We start from the raw sequence: 16,158 nt of genomic DNA, 5'->3' as shown, positions 1-16,158 counted from the left end.
GCACTCTAGGTAATTTCTGTTTTACTCATCGTACGTAGATATTTACACACCTAAATTAGATTTGCATTACTGATACATTGGAGTGAAATATTACAGGCCGAGCTGCAAGAAACAAAAAGGCAAAGTCAAGAGCAGAACGCGGAGTTGACCGCACAGCTGCAGGCCCAGAAGGTCGCGTTCGAGGCCGCGCAGAAGCAGATGGCGGAGATGATGGTGATCATGCAAAGTCTTGGGCAAGCATCGGGTGTACCTATGCAGTTTTTAGCTCCTCCACCTCCTACTCCTGCAGCTACTCCTATAAGTATGAAAGTTCACTTTTCGCTTGTGCTTTGCATGTATATCGGCCTTCGTGCCGTTGTGGATGTCGGCGTTCGTGCCGTTGTGGATGTCGGTGTTCGTGCCGTCGTTTCTTGTAGGTTTTGGAAACCTCCCCGTGCAGGGGAGGTGCTGTCGAAATTTTCAATTGAGTCTAATCTTTTTGTATTCCTACAATACTAGATGCAATCTCTAAGTTCCAAAATTGTTTTCCCGGATTACTCACACATGCAATCTCTGCTCCTTTGTGCAGCTATCGTCCGCGGGTTCCAATCAACCCGCTAGTGCGTCACCGGGTGATCCTACTTTTCCTTCACCATCGTCTCATAGGCTAGCTTGATGAGGACTCGTGCTAGGTGATGTGGTTGGACTTTAGCGTGATTTGTGATTTATGGTTGTGACTTGTGCTTGGATTTCATTAACTTGTCGTAATAAACATGTGAATGATGATGAACATGTGACTTGTCGTTGTAATATATTGTGATTTGTGGTTCGCAATTATGGTTGTGATATATTGTGAGAAAATGGGTTCTATATATATATATATATATATATATATATATATATATATATATATATATATGAAATGCTTGTTGTCGATGGAATGCAAAAAACAAAAAAAAATTAAATTTCTGCCTCTTTGCCGAGGGCAATGACCAAGGCCCTCGGCAAAGAAGGGTCATTTGCCGAGGGCCCAAGCAATAGCCCTCGGCAAAGATTTTTTGGAAAAAAATCTTGACAATTTCTTTGCCGAGGGCCAGGGAGCAGGCCCTCGGCAAAGGGTTAAAAAAATTTCAAAAAAAATCATTTCTTTGCCGAGGGCCGACCCTCGGCAAAGAATTTTTAAAAAATCCTAAAAATTTCTTTGCCGAGGGCCAGGGAGGAGGCCCTCGGCAAAGAGTAAAAAAAAATTCAAAAAAACCATTTCTTTGCCGAGGTCCGGCCCCCGGCAAAGAATTTTTAAAAAATCCTGAAAATTTCTTTGCCGAGGGGCAGGGATGAGGCCCTCGGCAAAGGGTTAAAAAAATTCAAAAAAACCATTTCTTTGCAAAGAATTTTTAAAAAATCCTGAAAATTTCTTTGCTGGGGGCCAGGGAGGAGGCCCTCGGCAAAGGTTTTTTAAAAAAAAATAAAAAATTTATTTGCCAACTTAATAAAAAAATTTCTTTGCCGAGGGTCGGCCCTCGGCAAAGAAACCGCCAACGGCGTCGGCACCTGACGGCTTCTTTTCTTTGCCGAGTGCCCGATAAAGGGCCCTCGGCAAAGACCCCTTCGCCGTCTAAAAATTCCCCGAGGGGTCTTTGCCGAGGGCAGCCCTCGGCAAAGCCTTTGCCGAGGGTTTCTGGGCCTTTGCCGAGGGCTAGAGGCCCTCGGCAAAGCATGCGCCTCCAGTAGTGAATCCACGCCATTAGAATATATAGAAGATGACCTTGATTATCAAGAACTCTAATGTTAAGAATTTGGCACAGTACTGTTTTCTTCCTAAAGTCAAGTAAACCTGGCAGCTTTATAAACTAGCCTGTCAACAAACACATTTTTCCCCTTTTGAACAGGGTCATCAGTCAACTTTCTTTGATTAGAATACATATTAGGTTCTAGTGTAATTGTGACCTTGATTAACAAGAACTCTAATGTTCAGAATTTGCACAGTACTGTTTTCTTCCTAAAGTCAGGTAAAACTGGCAGCTTTATAAACTAGCCTATCAACTAACACATTTTTTTCTTTTGAACAGGGTCATCAGTCAACTTCATTGGATTAGCATACATATTGGGTTCTAGTGTAATTGTGTAAATGAAAATGAGGATAAGTCTAAAACTGAATAATATCAAAACCATAAGCTCCCAGATAAATGTTCTCACTTTCAGTTAATCTTGTAGATTATGAATTCCACAAGAAGAATTCAATTTGTTCACATATACATCCTTGTAAGAGATGTAAGAATTTTTTATCGGTGACCATTTTCAAATGCATGGGATCATTTTGAAGAAACATTTACTCTTTTAAAATTTGGTTGTCAGTTGTCACGCAACTTGCAGACCTTTGAGACATGGTGGAGTGAAATCTTTTTAAGGTTACAGTTTCCTGGTGGTCAAAGAGAAGTAGAGAACGATTTGGAGACTGGAACACAACTATTAGTCGAAAACCTTTTTTTCCCATGAACATTAGTTTGACCGTATTAGTGGTTCATGCTAATAGTACATATGTTTTATGGTCTCATACTATAAGGAGACATGTTAGATATGAAAGACGAAACAACAAAGGCTGAAATCCATGGACCATGGGTATGATGGACAATGGTAAGATTTGGTGTTGTGACTTGTGAACGAGCATTCCGGTTTTCTTAGATGTAAGCCAACCATACTTCATTCTGAATCATTTTTCTTTGAGAAAAACATGTTGATACTTCATTCTGATAGCATTGCCTTTTCAATTCAGATCAGGACAGAGGATCAGGGGGCAGGGGAAGATCATTTCTTGAACCAGATCGAGATCTTGATGGCTCAGGCACCTGTTAGTTTTCCTATCAATCTTTGCTCTGCAGTTTTGTTCTCTATTTTAGTAGAAATGGAGCCAACCTTTTCACACACAAAAAAAAAACTGGGTAAATAAAATCCATATGGCATCAATTTTTTTTAGCACCCGGGCCAATGCATGGCCATAGACCTATGTACAAGATAACAAGCATCTTACCAAACAAATGGTGTATAATTTCAGTTATAAGAAAAAAAACTGGGTAAATAAAATCCATATGGCATCAATTTTTTATAGCACCCGGGCCAATGCATGGCCATAGACCTATGTACAAGATAACAAACATCTTACCAAACAAATGGTGTATAATTTCAGTTATATGAAAGCAGTAATAGACGTATAGAATGGAGCATTGACTTGAACACACCACAAATTAAGTCACCTCAGTTTGCAGTTACCAAACGGAAGTATACAATGGTGCATAGTCGTGATGCAAAAGCCAACTACTTCCAGGTTCCAACAGGCTTGAAAAGACCAGACATTACTCATGGAGTTGAGAATACATATAGTTAAGACCAGACATTGTAGCAAAGTAAAACTGAACATCTCAAAAGCTTCAAGCATAACCAAATTCAGGACAGGACAGGACCCAAGACAATACAGAAACAAAAATAAAACTAGGCTACTAAGTGAACATAATCTCCATAGCTTCACACCGGATCTGAACCATGGCTCCATAACTTTGAACCTGATCCAAGCGACAACATCCACCTCGCCTCAATAGCCTTGGACAGCTGAACCTGATATGCGACAATATCCTCCACCTTGCCTTACATGGCAGCAACTTAGTTCAATACTGAAAGGAGAAGATTTCAATGCCCCATCATGCTCCAAAATCTATAGAAACACTAGACCAAATATCCGAACACCATATTCGGCTATTCTTGAACGCTTGAACTATGTCATGGAGCCTTCTCACACAATGTCATAACCCAATCCTCTATCGTAGCTCATCAATAATTGAAGGGAACTCCTGACCCAACTGCACAAAACCCTTGGTCAACACAGCCTTCTTGAAATTCTCCTCTGATGCAAAGAAGTCAACGCACTTGTTCTTCAACTCTAGGCAGCTGTACATTTCAGCACAAGCTAAGATTCCAGCAACCGTATCGACAGACACCCCTTCCCACAGTTTCTGCACACACATAAGCTTAAGCCGGTCCAATGCGAACCGATCAGCCGCAGCTAGCAGATGCTGCACCATCTCAGAAGGAGAGTCCCCAAGCTCGTCAGCTCCTGGGAAGGCATCTGTGTAAACAAACCGAAGCATGGCTCTGAATGTTGTAGGGGCAATGTCGTGTAGGGTGATGGACGACATTGTGGATCCAGCCATAGGACCAAGGAACTCGGCTTTGAAAACCGGCGAACGGGCAGCAAGCACTGCTCGGTGTGCATGGAATGTCTCAGTTCCAATGACGAACGAGACATCTGTCCCATCTGAGCTATCCAACAGTGAGCCAAAATGTTTTCCAATGTCTGAAGCCGGCACAGGAATAGATCTGTCACAAACAACCATGACGACACATATAAAGGTCAAATGTCCATCTGTCACGTACTCTCTCTCGAGATCAGTTCGTAAAAATTTGTGCATCATGCATTCAGGATAGTCACTTAGGAACAAATGAAGGCCACTTTGAATGTAAGATCTTGCAGCCACGTCCTATGGCTGGCCATCCCTGTGCGGTAAGAATGACTCAAACATGGCATTGACGCCTCCAGATGATGCACTCACCAGCTCAATGAGGATAATGAGTTGCCGGTAGTTAGCTTGGTCAGACTCATCTTCCCCACACGGAAGGAACTTAACCCGCCACATATGGCCACCAGCGGAGAAGACGTCGGAGCAGACGGGCATGCCAATGTCGCCGTGCTTGATTTGCTCATAGTCTACTCTGCATTCGTGGACAGCAGAATCAATGGTCTGCCCCTCCAGCCCAGCCAATCGGCGTCGCTTGCTCACTGCATAAACGGGAACTAAACTGAGTCTAAACAAAAAACAATGGCGCTCAAATGTAGCAATCGAACACTACAAATCAGAAGTTTCTAATCCTTCCATTTGCAGAGTTGCAGTCACACACCAGGTCAATGTAGCACCAAATCAGACTGAAAACGAAATCCGTAATCTGCAGGAACTGAAGCACACACGAGAGGGGTCCTCACTATCTGCTGCCGGAGGTGCGGTGGCGATGGCTGGTGCCTGCACCTGCACCTGCCTGCTGGTGGCAGCGACCGGAGAGATGACTCACCGCGGCAGCTCCTCCGTCTTCCGCACTCCTGACTTAGGTCATCTGGCCGACCGTGAACGCGGCCCCGTCACCACCGTCGTCACCTACCCGGATCCCGCAACGAACCTCCGCGGGTCCTCGCTGTCCGTCGCCTCGCCCGCCGCTAGGGTTCGTCCCGCTTCTGCGGACTGCGGTTGCAGGCGCAAGAGCGGCCGAGTGGGGAATTGGGATACGAATGGGATCTCAACTTCACAAGGGTAAAACCCACACGGCTGGGCCTGGACCTGCACTGGATGGGCCAACGGCGAAGTCTCGAGCCCAGGAACGGCTTTGCAGCTCTAGGACCGATAAAAACCTGATGAATTGAGCTCGGTGACTGGGTCGATTAAACTCAGCTCACTTTTTTTTAAGGTAAAATTAGCTGATCTGGATGAAGGTCAGTTTAGATTCAGTTTAAAGTTGGATCTCCAACAGCACAAAAAACTATATAAACAAATTAAATCAATTTTGAAGAAAACTAAAAAAAATAGCTTGATATCTACTTCTACCAGGAAGTAGATACAAGAACATCTCCAATAGTTTACTAAACCCACTGATAATTTTATTTTGCAGGATGAAAAAATTATTCCTCCAGCAACTTACATTATATTAACTTTGTATTTGTGCACATTTAGAAAAAGGAGGCTTCCACGCGTAACCATACGTGAATGATCTACATTTAGAAAGATAGGCTTCCACGTGCAAACATACATGGATAACTACTACTCCATATATATATCACTTCTTCGTATTGAATGGATGGTCTTTTAGTTATCGTCTTGAACTTTACTTATGAACCTATAATAAGTTTTAATTATGGATGCACTGTTACAATAAGTTTGACTGATGCTTCTTCTCCCTAGAAGAAGGCTGAAGCCGGAAATTTTCAATATCATTGCGCACCCTCGACCTTTCTCAACATCACTTCCACGAAATCAAAAGTTATCTTTATCTGACCAAAGATCGGACACTATGTTCCCATCGTAGTTTACAAGATATATGTGCTTTCCTATTTATTGCGTAAAAAAAGGGAGAACTGGACGGCCAATTCTGGACCTTCATCGCCGAGTGACGACATCAAAAAATCTAAAAAAAAATAATTACAATTGTATAAAATTTGAACAAAGCAAAAGAATGTAAAGAAATCAAACAAAACACAAAGAAGACATTTATGTTCATACGAACAACCGTATCACTAGTTCATCATCTTCTCCGGTCTACGGTCTTTGATCGTCTTGCGATCGTGGAGGTCACTCTGCTTTGGACAATTAACCTCCACAGTGACCATGACGATGATTCCATCGTGTCGAACAGGTTGCGGTTTTACGAGAACAAACACTAAAGAATGATAGTAGCTCAGTTATATTACGCCAAGGAATCGGTGGTGCCTTCTTGCTCGAACGCGTGCTTCAGGCTGCCTTTCATGAAGTTGCCGCTCCACGTGGACGCCGACGTCAAACTGAGCTGGCTGGTCGTGGTGCCCGCCGTGGTCGACATGGTGTCGAGCCCACCGTCGGTCGCCGGCCACACGAACGACGGCTTGAACGGCGGCACCTCCGGCGGCGGCATGGACCCGAGCAGGATCTGCAGGATGGCCGGCGTCTTGGGCCGCTCGGCGGGGGTCGGGTGGCTGCACGCGAGCCCCAGCAGGATCAGCCGCTCCGCCTGGTCGGCGTCGAACGCGCCGTCGAGCCGCGCGTCGACGGCCTCCAGCGCGCGGCCGTCGCGGTGGAGGCGCCACACCCAGTCCACCAGGAAGTGGAAGCCCTCGATGTCGCAGCGCGGGCGGCGGCCGCACACCACCTCCAGGACGACGGCGCCGAACGCGTAGACGTCGGACTCCCGCGTCGCCTTCTCGGTGTGGAAGCACTCGGGCGCGATGTACCCGACGGTGCCGTGCACGCCGCCGCCGGCCTCCTCCATGTACGACGTCTTGTCGGTCTCGATGGCGCGCGCCAGGCCGAAGTCGCCCAGGCGCGCGCTGAAGGCGGCGTCCAGCATGATGTTGGAGGCCTTGAGGTCCCGGTGCACCACGCGCTGGTCGTACTCGTCGTGCAGGTAGTGCAGCGCCGACGCCACGCCCCTGACGATGTTGTACCGGAGCTCCCATCCCAGCAGCTGCCGGCCTGAAGCAGGGCTGAACAGGTGCTGGTCCAGGCTCCCGTTCGGCATGAACTCGTACACCAGCAGCAACTCGCCATTGTCGTGGCTCCACCCTGCCCGTCAAAAGATAGCCATAAACCTGTCGTTAATCAGTGATTGTGGTAGCCCCACTTAGTAGGTTAATTAGTTTGGACGCAAAGTGGAGAGTCCACAGAACAAAAAAAAATGTTGTGCGCACATGGATCGCCTGGAAAGACGAGTGCAGTGCGTTCAAACGGGCATTGTTAATGGGCATTCCATGTGCGAGATGAGATGATGAGAACCGAAGCGCAGGTGAATGAATAAAGAATGGAGAAATGGGCGGCGCGCCGGCGGCCGGCGGCCGGAGGACAGCGAGAATGTGGGGCTAGATAGCTTACCGACGAGGCGGACGAGGTGCTTGTGTCGGAGGCGGTTGATGATGCTGAGCTCGGCGAGGAAGTCGTTCTGGCCCTGCGTGCTAGCGCGGGAGAACTTCTTGACGGCCACCTCGACGGCGCTCCCGGCGCCGCCGGGGCTGGTGTGGTCGCCGACCACCACGCCACGGTACACGACCCCGTACCCGCCCTGCCCCAGCTTCATCTTCTCGTCGAAGTTGTTGGTGGCCCTGCGGATCTCACGGTACTCGAACTCCCGCGGCCCGCCGGCGAGGCTGCGGATCATGGTGCCGGTGATGGCGCTGCTGCTGTTGCCGTCGTCGCCGTGCACCTTCCGCCGTTCCACCACGCACACGTACGCCAGGACGGCGGCGCCGACCACCGCGACGACACCCACGGGCACTCCGACGGCGAGCCCGAGCATCCGTCTCTTGCCGTCGCCGTCGTCGTCGCACGGGAGCTTCTCCAGCGTCATGTTCCACGCGAGGACGCAGTTGAGCTGGTACTTGCGCCCCGTCGACGCCGCGAACCCGAAGTAGGACCATTCGGCCACGGTGGCCCCTAGGTCCAGCGGCGCGGTGAGGACCGCGCGCCGTGGCTTCGGCTTCCCGGACACGGCCATGCGCACCGCAATGCGGCGCGCGGCGCCGTCGTAGTCAACCCAGACGTCGTACTTGACGGGGACGACGGGCGAGATCTCGATGCCGAGCGGCGTGAGCGAGGCGGTGGCGACGGAGACGACGCTGTTGACGTCGAGCCCGACGTGGTTGTCGTCCGGGTCGTACGCCTGCTTCTCAGTGTCGAGCTCCACGGCGACGATCCGGTTCGTGGCGTTGCCGTCGGTGGCCGCGTTGGTGAGGCCGAGGTACCCGCCGGAGCTCCCCGCGGGCGGCTCGTCCGTGGACGGCGCGATGAGGAACGCGAACCCTTCCGCAGGCTCCGTGCCATTGGGCCGGAACACGTTGATGGTGAAGAAGGTGCTGAAGGACGCGACCCGCTTGCCCCCGCCGGTGGCGTTGGTGGCCTTGTCGCGGTGCCAGAGCTTGAACGGGGTGGCGTAGAGCACGCGGCCGGACTTGTGGGTGAGGTAGGTGGCGGCATCGTTGAGCGAGTCCGGCGTGATCTGGAGCGCGCCCTGGTTGATGTTGGCGTCGCCGAGCACCGTCACGTTGACGACGCGGTTCGCGGAGACGAACCTGGAGAAGCTGAACCCGGTGACGTTGCCGCCGCTGACGCCAGGGGCTGCGGTGGCATTGGTGGAGGGCGAGGCAGAAGCGGCGACGACGGCGCTGGCGCTGGCGGCGGCTAAGAGGAGCAGGTGTACGAGGAAACGGGCGGCGGCCATCAACCGCGAGCGAGAGGGCGAGACGAGCACTGTTGCCGCCCGTGTGCAGTGCCACTGCGGCCCGGCTGCCCTCCTTATTTCCACCGGGTCTCCTGAGGCTGACAGATTAGATTCGCTTCGCTCGCCTACCGGTAAAGATGACCCATGTATAAAAATTGAAGCTTTTTTTCAGTAGCAACCAAAGCTCCGTTCACACCAGTGTCTGTCTGCTCCTGTTCTGTTGCCCTCTTGCGTGAAGACTGAAGGAGAGAGGAAGGAAGGTGCCGTCGCTGCAATCAGCCTGTTCGTTTGGCTGTGGCTTGTCGTAAACGATCGTAAATTTTCAGCTGGAACAGTATTTTTCTCTCACACAAACCAGCTAGCAGTACTTCTTCACGAACCAGCAACGATACGAACCAGCCAACCGAACAAGCTAACATTATCTTTTGGGTCCTGTCAACCTGCCAATCTGGCACGGCTGGTACGATGCCCTTTGGGATCAAAGACATTCCAAAATGTAACCAGAAAATACAGTAGCATTCCAGTTCTGTTCTTGCTGAAAGTTTACACGATCCCCATTCTTTTGAAAGAAACCTGATCAAGCTGCTGGTGTGGATGTGGATGGGCCAATTGGCCAGATGATGAGAAACAGCATGTGAGTAAGTGAATAATAACTGAACATGATGCCCTCATGCCCATGCTGCTATCATGCTTCGTCAGTTGAAGAAATGTGCAGGTATATGCATATGCTTGAGTTGGTACGGGCAGGTACGGTCTGTAATTGGAATGTAAGCTTCAGTTCATTTCCCCGGATGAAACTTCATCTTGCTCCTTGTCCTTTTGTTCGCACTCGCAGCGGTACTATTGTAGACTGAATTTTTACAAGGGAATACAGTACTTCTGTACCTGCATAGTAGACTGTAGACCGTAGCTCATTCGCCGTTTTCTTGTTCAGCGCTGGAGACAGACAAGGAGACGATGACAGGAGGGATTCACACGGGCCACGGCACGCTTGCCTGCTCGCTGCTGTCACCGGTCAGCAGGTGACCGGATTGCATTGGGTCACCTTTCAGTGATGACATCTTCACCTTCAAATGTTCAGCAAGACAGCAGCATTAGGCCTCAGCAAGACGGAGGTGTTCTATACTTGTCATAGTGAACAGCAAAGCAAGTGTTCTATACTTGTCATAGTGACTTACAGAAGCTACATATGTCTGGGAAGAGAGAATGTGGTCCACGCTAAAAAATAAGAGAGGGAGAAAATAAAGGTGAGTTATGATAAAAAAAAAGTTTCTTTGCAAACCACAAATAGTGATAGTTTACTTTGTGTGGATAGTAACCTTAACATTTTCTAGTCTATGTGAATCACTTTATTTGTACTAGAACCCGTGGATAAGGAGAACTGCACAAGCACCGGAGAGTCCGATTTGCAGCGGCATTTCCTGACGCTCTCCTCAGCTCAGGCTCCACGCGGGGCTCGGCGACGTTAGTAAGGCCCAGTTTAGTTGTCGAAAATTTTGGTAAAATGACACTGTAGCATTTTCATTGTTATTTGACAATTAGTGTCCAATCATAGTCTAATTAGGTTTAAAAGATTCGTCTCGTGGATTTCGTCTAAACTGTATAATTAGTTTTATTTTTTATTTATATTTAATACTTCATGCATGCGTCTAAAGATTCGATGTGATGGAAAATCTTGAAAATTTTAACGTTTTAGAGAAGAACTAAACAGGCCCTAACTCATCTGGCAGTTTCCTGCAACGAAGAAGGGCGACCAACCTGAACCTGAACCTGTGATTGAATCCAACCTGGAGCTGCATGCGACTCTGACGAAGTGACGAGAGATCGCCCGTCTAGGTCAATCTCTGCTCTTCAACTGCTCCACTGCTTGCATCATTCAGTTTCCACCAGCCTGTTACGTTCGGTTGGCTCGTTCGTATGGTTGTTGGTTCGTGAAGAAGTACTGCTAGTTAGTTTATGTGAGAGAAAAATACTGTTCCGACTGGAAATTTATGATCGTTTACAACTAAGCCACAGCCAAACAAACAGGCTCACCGACTGGCTGACGCATGAACGACCCAGAACTGTACAGGTGTACGTGGCCCGCACATGGCGCAGCCGCCAGCTCCGTGCAGGCTCGAGCTGTTCTGTTCTGCCAATGGCACTTTCTCATCTTTCTTTGCCGGGAAAAAGAGATCAGATCGTCTCGCTTTGGCTTTGGCTTTGGCTTTGCCGTGTGAAACTGACGCGGCGAGGAGACTGGCATCATCAGGTGGAAAAGATGAGATGCAGTGCGAGCTGGTGCCGGCGACAGCACTTTTGTTCAACAATGATAGGGGCATGCAGCTAGCAGCTTATACCAAACTTTCTTTCTCTCTCTCTCTCTCTTTCACATTTTTCACAAATGTTGCATCCAATTGTAGTGAAGTTTACTGCGTCAAGGTAAAAGTGGAGTGGAGGAGAATTTACGGTGAGTTCAGGAAGGGAGGAAATGGTACCAAGAGTGTCTTCTTCCTGGCATCGTCGTCACAGCTCGCAATTGGTCCAGATCAGGAGTCATCGCCATGACACCATCGTTGGTGACGGGATATTGGGATGTATGTATCCAGGTGGTGTTTGGTTGTCCCTTTTAGATTTTAGTCGCTATCCCATCGAATATTTGACACATACATAAAGTATTAAATATAGACTAATTACGAAACTAATTGCATAGTTTGCGACTAATTTACGAGACGAATCTTTCAAGCCTTAGTCTATGATTTAACAATGTGGTGCTACAGTAAATATATGCTAATAATAGATTAATTAAGCTTAAAAATTAGTCTCGTGGAGTACTGACGGATTATGTAATTTGTTTTTTTTATTAGTATCCGAACACTCCATGCAACATCCTTCGGACATACCTTCTAAATTTTAGTCACTGAATCCAAATACTCCCCGGTACTCGCTGAATTGTCGCTTTTGTTTGCCATCTTTCTAAGATTGGTCCAGTCATCCAGACAGTTCTGCAATTCATAATCAGTTACCTATAATGGCAGGTGACGTGCCCACATGCTAATGCTATGCTACACAGTGTGAGTGCATCAACAGAAAAGAGTGGCAGTAACATTCGAGCATCACGAACGTTGGATCAGGATCCAACCAACCAACCCGTGCTAGGTAGCAGCACTTGAAAAAAAAAATGGGGGAGGCACCATGAATCTGCCGTGGATTCACGGAGGCCTATTTATCTGTATTGCTTAATGGGTTTTAATATTAAAAGCCCATGATGAACAGAGATAAAAGAATTAATATTAATTAGTACCATATTATTAGTTGATGATCCACTCAAAAAAAATATTATTAGTTGATGTGGAGCTAAAATAGTCTTCTCACTATATATCTATGTGCTAACCTTTGCTGATAGAAGTATACCAGGATACCATGACAAATATATGGGGAGCCCAAGGTTTGGAAATTCCTAATGTAGTCCATTAGATTCGTTTTCCTCTCTCTATTTGCATCACCACCTTGCATCGATGAGTTTACGGAACCTCTTCACATTAAGGTTTTTGGAAGCGTTTCGTGCCACTGCTTGTGTTCTTCACCAGGAGTTGCCTTCCATTCAATTTGAACGGTCCTACATACTACCGTCCTCATGGCCGACTGCTCCGACAAGCCCACCGCCGCATGGATTGTCACTACAAGTCGTTGCACTACATTAACGACTCAGTTAGGCCCGACCCGAGTACACCACCACCACCACCGCTTGTGTCCCCAACACCGATCCTCTTAAAGGTACAATACAATTTTCTAACCATTATAATATTATGGCTTTTTTAATTCATTCAATACTACTTCCTATTACATCTATGCTAATTTATTTCATGATTTATATTCTATAAGCACCGGTACAAAAAATATAAAGAGAAGCAAATGCGTCCATAGCACTAGCAGCGTCATACTCCATTCCATGCCATGGGGTCGGTCGACCGCCTCTGGGGCCTATCCTGGCCCAACTTCGTCGAGGTTGGTTCTTTCTTCGTGTATTGTTGTTCTGCATGTGCGTGAGACAAAAATCTTGTTCGTTGTCTTGTCAAGGTGGATCTTTACACTTGTTTTCTGTTTTCTTTTATGCACAAAATGTGGAGACAAACACTTATACATACAAAAAGACAAAGAGACATATATAATAGAGCAATTGCATTAATAGTGTATAAAGCGCTTTTTATTACAATCCAAACTTTATAAGCAAACTTTATCAAACTAACACACCATTTAATCTAAAGCGAACTGAACTTAAACAAACTAGCCAAATAGCGTTTTATACTAACATCAAGCTCAAACTTCTAATCCAGATTTTATCATCTAATCTTTTCTTAAGCCTGGCCTAATAGCGCTTTATACTAACATCAAGCTCAAACTTCTACTCCAGATTTTCATCATCTAATCTTTTCTCAAGCCTAGAGGGCGTAACACATTAAACATGTCTTCTACTTCAAAGCGTCCTCATGGTCAAGCCTGTCTCACAGGGATTGGGTATACTTAAAAGGATCATTACACTTTCTGTTTACTACCCCCAACAGTGATCCTCTTGCACTTTTCTTCTTGCACTTCAGAAGATGGAGGCACCTTCTTCTTCTCTACCAGAGTAGAGGTTTTCGGTGGAATCCTCACTTGTCCTGGTTCAGCTCTAATCCCCTTAATAGTCACTCTTGGCTTCACTTCACACTAGATGGCATAAGCAGTATCTCTATCCTTGATTGTGGCGACATTAATTAATCAAGGTCTCCCCCTTCCTAGGAGGAAGGATGTCAAGATCCTTGCCCACCATAATTGGCTTAGGATTCAGCTGATCAAACGAACGCTTCTCTCCTCCAATCTTGCACTTCATTGGAACATGAGAAATTGGAGGCACATGCAATGGGCGAGAATTGGTGGATGCACAGGGTTTGGCTGACCCGTTCCAACTACTAAGAGCTACATCTTTTGCTGGAGTTGGAACAATCTCTCTTGGAGGAAAAACACTCTCCCCTTCCTAGGAGGAAGGATGTCAAGATCCTTGCCATAATTGGCTTAGGATTTAGCTTATCAAACGGACGCTTCTCTCCTCCAATCTTGTACTTCATTGGAACATGAGAAATTGGAGGCACAGGCAATGGGCGAGAATTGGTGGATGCACTAGGAAAGGTTGCCTGCCTGTAAAAGGGTTTGGCTGACCCATTCCAACCACTAAGAGCTACATCTTTTGCTAGAGTTGGAACAATCTCTCTTGGAGGAAAAACACTCTCCCCCTTCCTAGGAGGAAGGATGTCAAGATCCTTGCTGAAAGGTCCTAATGGCTAGAGGGGGGGTGAATAGCCTAATAAAATTTCTACAACAACAATTAACAAAATGGTTAGACAATTATGAGGAGAAGCAAGTGTTGCGCTAGCCTACTCAAAAAGCAAGCCATCTACCACAATTATAGTTTAGATAGTGTCGATTCACATAAGAGCTATGACACTACCCTATGTTAGTGTGCTCTCAAAGGCTAACTAAAGAGCCACACCAACCAAGCAAGTAAGCTCTCATAACTAGCTACACTAAAGAGCTTGTCAACTAGTTTGCGGTAAAGTAAAGAGAGTGATCAAGAGGGTTATATCGCTGTGTAGATGAATGATCCCATCAATCACAAGGATGAAAAACAATGAAGACCAATCACCTCGGAATCAATGATAAACACAATGATTTTTACCGAGGTTCACTTGCTTGCCGGCAAGCTAGTCCTCGTTGTGGCGATTCACTCACTTGGAGGTTCACGCGCTAATTGGCTTCACGCATCAAACCCTCAATAGGGTGCTGCACAACCAACACAAGATGAGGATCACACAAGCCACGAGTAATCCACTAGAGTACCTTTTGGCTCTCCGCCGGGGAAAGGTCAAGAACCCCTCACAATCACCACGATCGGAGCCGGAGACAATCACCACCCTCCGCTCAATGATCCTTGCTGCTCCAAGCCGTCTAAGTGGCGGCAACCACCAAGAGTAACAAGCGAAATCCGCAGCGAAACATGAACACCAAGTGCCTCTAGATGCAAACACTCAAGCAATGCACTTGAATTCACTCCCAATCTCACTATGATGATGAATCAATGATGAAGATGAGTGGGAGGACTTTGGCTAAGCTCACAAGGTTGCTATGTCAGTGAAAATGGCCAAAGATGTGAGCTACAGCCGGCCATGGGGCTTAAATAGAAGCCCCCCATGAAATAGAGCCGTTATACCCCTTCACTGGGCATAACACGGGGCTGACCGGATGCTTCGGTCCAACTGACCGGACGCTGCTCCTCAGCGTCCGGTTGCCCGATGGCGGCCACATGTCTCCTGCGTTCAATAGTGAACGTTTGATCTCAACGGTCGAAATGTTGACCGAACGCTCCGACAGAGCTGACCGGACGCTGGACCCTCAGCGTCCGGTCATTTACAGTAAGGGTCCAAAACGTGATTTTGCCGACCGGATGTGTCCGGTCATGCTTGACCGGACATAGCCCAGCGTCCGGTGCTTAACCCTAATCACTGTGTCGACCGACAACATAACCGGATGCACCCCTTCAGCGTCCGGTCGCAGAGCGACCCAGCGTCCGGTCGTTTGACCGACGCTAGCGTCTTCACTGCTACACCTAACCAGACACGTCGGTTCAACCAAGGCCAGCATCCGGTCACTTCCAGTGACCTTTGTCTTTTCTATCTAGGGTACCGGTGGCACCGTCGGACTATCCGCACTCTACGGGCAGACACTCCGTCGGTGGAGTTACTTACCCTTGCACCTAAACTTCACCACCCTTGATCAAATGTGCCAACCACCAAGTGTATCACCTTATGCACATGTGTTAGCGTATTTTCACAAACATTTTCAAGGATGTTAGCACTCCACTAGATCCTAAATGCATATGCAATGAGTTAGAGCATCTAGTGGCACTTTGATAACCACATTCTGATACGAGTTTCACCCCTCTTAATAGTACGGCTATCAAACCTAAATGTGATCACACTCTCTAAGTGTCTTGATCACCAAAACAAAATAGCTCCTATGGTTTATACCTTTGCCTTGAGCTTTTTGTTTTTCTCTTTCTTCTTTCCAAGTCCAAGCACTTGATCATCATCATGGTATCATCATCATCATGCTATGATCTTCATTTGCTTCATCACTTGGAGTGTGCTACATATCTCATGATCACTT

General features: G+C 47.3%; 2 protein-coding genes across 2 annotated transcripts; both read right to left on the bottom strand.

Annotated features, from left to right (window-relative positions):
• Positions 1-3,279: 3,279 nt before the first annotated feature.
• On the bottom strand, positions 3,280-5,282 carry LOC136472846 (BTB/POZ and MATH domain-containing protein 1-like). Its single transcript, XM_066470555.1, has 2 exons — positions 5,009-5,282; positions 3,280-4,807 (listed from the first exon to the last, which is right to left on the bottom strand). The coding sequence occupies exon 2, from the start codon at positions 4,440-4,442 to the stop codon at positions 3,789-3,791; it is 654 nt and encodes a 217-aa protein (XP_066326652.1). The 5' UTR covers positions 4,443-4,807; positions 5,009-5,282; the 3' UTR covers positions 3,280-3,788.
• Positions 5,283-6,131: 849 nt separating this feature from the next.
• LOC136472845 (probable L-type lectin-domain containing receptor kinase S.5) lies at positions 6,132-9,054 on the bottom strand. Its single transcript, XM_066470554.1, has 2 exons — positions 7,635-9,054; positions 6,132-7,328 (listed from the first exon to the last, which is right to left on the bottom strand). Exons 1-2 carry the CDS (start codon positions 8,974-8,976, stop codon positions 6,478-6,480), a joined length of 2,193 nt encoding a protein of 730 aa, XP_066326651.1. The 5' UTR covers positions 8,977-9,054; the 3' UTR covers positions 6,132-6,477.
• Positions 9,055-16,158: the final 7,104 nt, after the last annotated feature.

This window comes from Miscanthus floridulus, chromosome 8, assembly GCF_019320115.1.
Source record: "Miscanthus floridulus cultivar M001 chromosome 8, ASM1932011v1, whole genome shotgun sequence".
Taxonomy (NCBI): Eukaryota; Viridiplantae; Streptophyta; class Magnoliopsida; order Poales; family Poaceae; genus Miscanthus; species Miscanthus floridulus.
This window is presented reverse-complemented; position numbering and strand designations above follow the sequence as displayed.

Coding starts and splice junctions, on each gene's coding strand:
- LOC136472846 (XM_066470555.1), bottom strand. CDS start 4,442: ATGATGCACAAATTTTTACGAACTGATCTCGAGAGAGAGTACGTGACA.
- LOC136472845 (XM_066470554.1), bottom strand. CDS start 8,976: ATGGCCGCCGCCCGTTTCCTCGTACACCTGCTCCTCTTAGCCGCCGCC. Junction 7,329..7,634: donor GCACCTCGTCCGCCTCGTCG/GTAAGCTATCTA, acceptor TTTGACGGGCAG/GGTGGAGCCACGACAATGGC.